Source organism: Neopelma chrysocephalum, unplaced genomic scaffold (assembly GCF_003984885.1).
Source record: "Neopelma chrysocephalum unplaced genomic scaffold, ASM398488v2 Primary Assembly neopelma1_96967, whole genome shotgun sequence".
Classification (NCBI taxonomy): domain Eukaryota; kingdom Metazoa; phylum Chordata; class Aves; order Passeriformes; family Pipridae; genus Neopelma; species Neopelma chrysocephalum.
The window spans coordinates 4,082-6,128 of NW_020925610.1; the positions used below are offsets into that span (position 1 = coordinate 4,082).

General features: G+C 67.0%; 1 protein-coding gene across 1 annotated transcript in view; it reads left to right on the forward strand.

Annotated features, from left to right (window-relative positions):
- Positions 1-2,021, forward strand: part of LOC113960970 (alanine aminotransferase 1-like) — a gene marked incomplete at its 5' end in the record, with an annotated part of 3,736 nt that extends 1,715 nt beyond the window's left edge. Inside the window, one exon of the mRNA XM_027670932.1 lies at positions 1,747-2,021. Within this exon, the coding sequence (XP_027526733.1) occupies positions 1,747-2,016 (270 nt within the window). The remainder of the gene's footprint in view (positions 1-1,746) is intronic.
- Between the last annotated feature and the right edge of the window lie 26 nt (positions 2,022-2,047).

Below are 2,047 nucleotides of genomic sequence, written 5' to 3' on the forward strand. Positions count from 1 at the left end.
GGACACGGGGGGGGGTTGTGGGGACATTGAGGGGGTTGGGGACACACGAGGGGGTTGTGGGGACACACGGGGGGTTGGGGAGACACCCGGGGGGGTTGGGGACACACGGGCTCGGTGCCACCTCCCCGCGCCGTTCCCACGGCGGGCGCCCACAAAGGGCCCTTTGTGCGGGGTCTGGCGCGGCTCCCGAAGGGGTTGTTGGCCCGGGAAGGGGGGGTGTGGGGTGGCCCGGGAAGGGGGGGGGTGTGGGGTGGCCTTGGTGGTTCCACGGGGGCCGTGCCAGCGCTGGGGGTGGCGGGGCAGGAGGGGTTTGGCCGGCGCTGGGCTCGGCCCCGTGGCCCCGTGCCCGGGCTGAGGGCACTCGGTGTCCTCCGTGTGCCCGGCGTTATCCCGGCGTTATCCTCCCTGTGCCCGTGGACGCGGTGTCCCTGTGCCGGCCCCGGAATCCCGGAATCCCAGTCCCCGGAATCCCAACCCCCACCCTGTCCCCGTGCCCACCCTGTCCCCGTGCCCACGGTGTCCCTGTGCCATCCCAGTGTCCCCAGAATCCCAGTCCCCAGAATCCCTGTGCCCACCCTGTCCCTGTGCCATCCCAGTGTCCCCAGAATCCCAATGCCCACCCTGTCCCCGTGGACGCGGTGTCCCTGTGCCGGCCCGGAATCCCGGAATCCCAGTCCCCGGAATCCCAACTCCCACCCTGTCCCCGTGCCCACGGTGTCCCTGTGCTGTCCCGGAATCCCAGTCCCCATGGTCACAGTGTCCCTGTGCCATCCCTTTGTCCCTGTGCCGTGCCGGTGCCCAGAATGCCAATCCCCAGAATCCCAGTCCCCAGAATCCCAGTCCCCAGAATCCCCAGTCCCACCCTGCCCCTGTGCCATCCCAGTGTCCCCAGAATCCCAGTCCCCACCCTGTCCCTGTGCCATCCCAGTGTCCCCAGAATCCCAGTATCCCCAGAGTCCCAGTGTCCCCAGAATCCCAGTCCCCAGAGTCCCAGTGTCCCCAGAATCCCAGTCCCACCCTGTCCCCGTGGCCACAGTGTCCCTGTGCTGTCCCGGTCCCCAGAATCCCAGTGTCCCCAGAATCCCCGTGCCCACAGTGTCCCTGTGCCATCCCAGTGTCCCCACAGCCCCCTGGTCCCCGTGTTGTCTCTGTGCCCCCGACGTCCTTGTGCCCATGGCACCCTGTGCCCACCCTGTCCCCACCCTGTGCCCACCCTGTCCCCATTCCCACCCCAGTGATGATGTCCCCACACTGTCCCCACATCCACGTCCTCTCTCCCAAGCCCCCCTGTCCCCTCCCTGTCCCCATTCCCACCCCAGTGGTGTCCCCATGGTGTCCCTATGATCCCACACCATCCCTGTCCCCTCCCTGTCCCCATTGGTGTCCCCACGGTGTCCCTATGACCCCACACCATCCCTGTCCCCTCCCCGTCCCCATTCCCACACCAACAGTGTCCTCACGGTGTCTCCATGTCCCCACACTGTTCCCACATCCACGCCCTCTCTCCCAAGCCCCCCTGTCCCCTCCCTGTCCCCATTCCCACCCCATTGGTGTCCCCATGGTGTCCCCATGATCCCACACCATCCCTGTCCCCTCCCTGTCCCCATTGGTGTCCCCATGGTGTCCCTATGATCCCACACCATCCCTGTCCCCATTCCCACCCCGGTGGTGTCCCCACTGTCCCCCCCGGGCCGTGTCCCCTCCGTGTCCCCCCGGTGACCCCTCTGTCTGTCCGTCTGTCCCCAGAACATGCTGAAGCTGCTGGTGGCGGGTTCGGGGTCGTCGCGCACGGGGGTGATGATCCCGATCCCGCAGTACCCGCTCTACTCGGCCGCCATCGCCGAGCTGGACGCGGTGCAGGTCAATTATTACCTCAACGAGGACCGAGGGTGGGCCCTGGACGTGGCCGAGCTGCGGCGGGCGCTGGCTGAGGGCAGGAAACACTGCAGCCCACGGGCACTGTGCATCATCAACCCGGGAAACCCTACAGGTAATGGGATATGGGATATGGGATAATGGGATATGGGCTGTGCATCATCAACCCGGA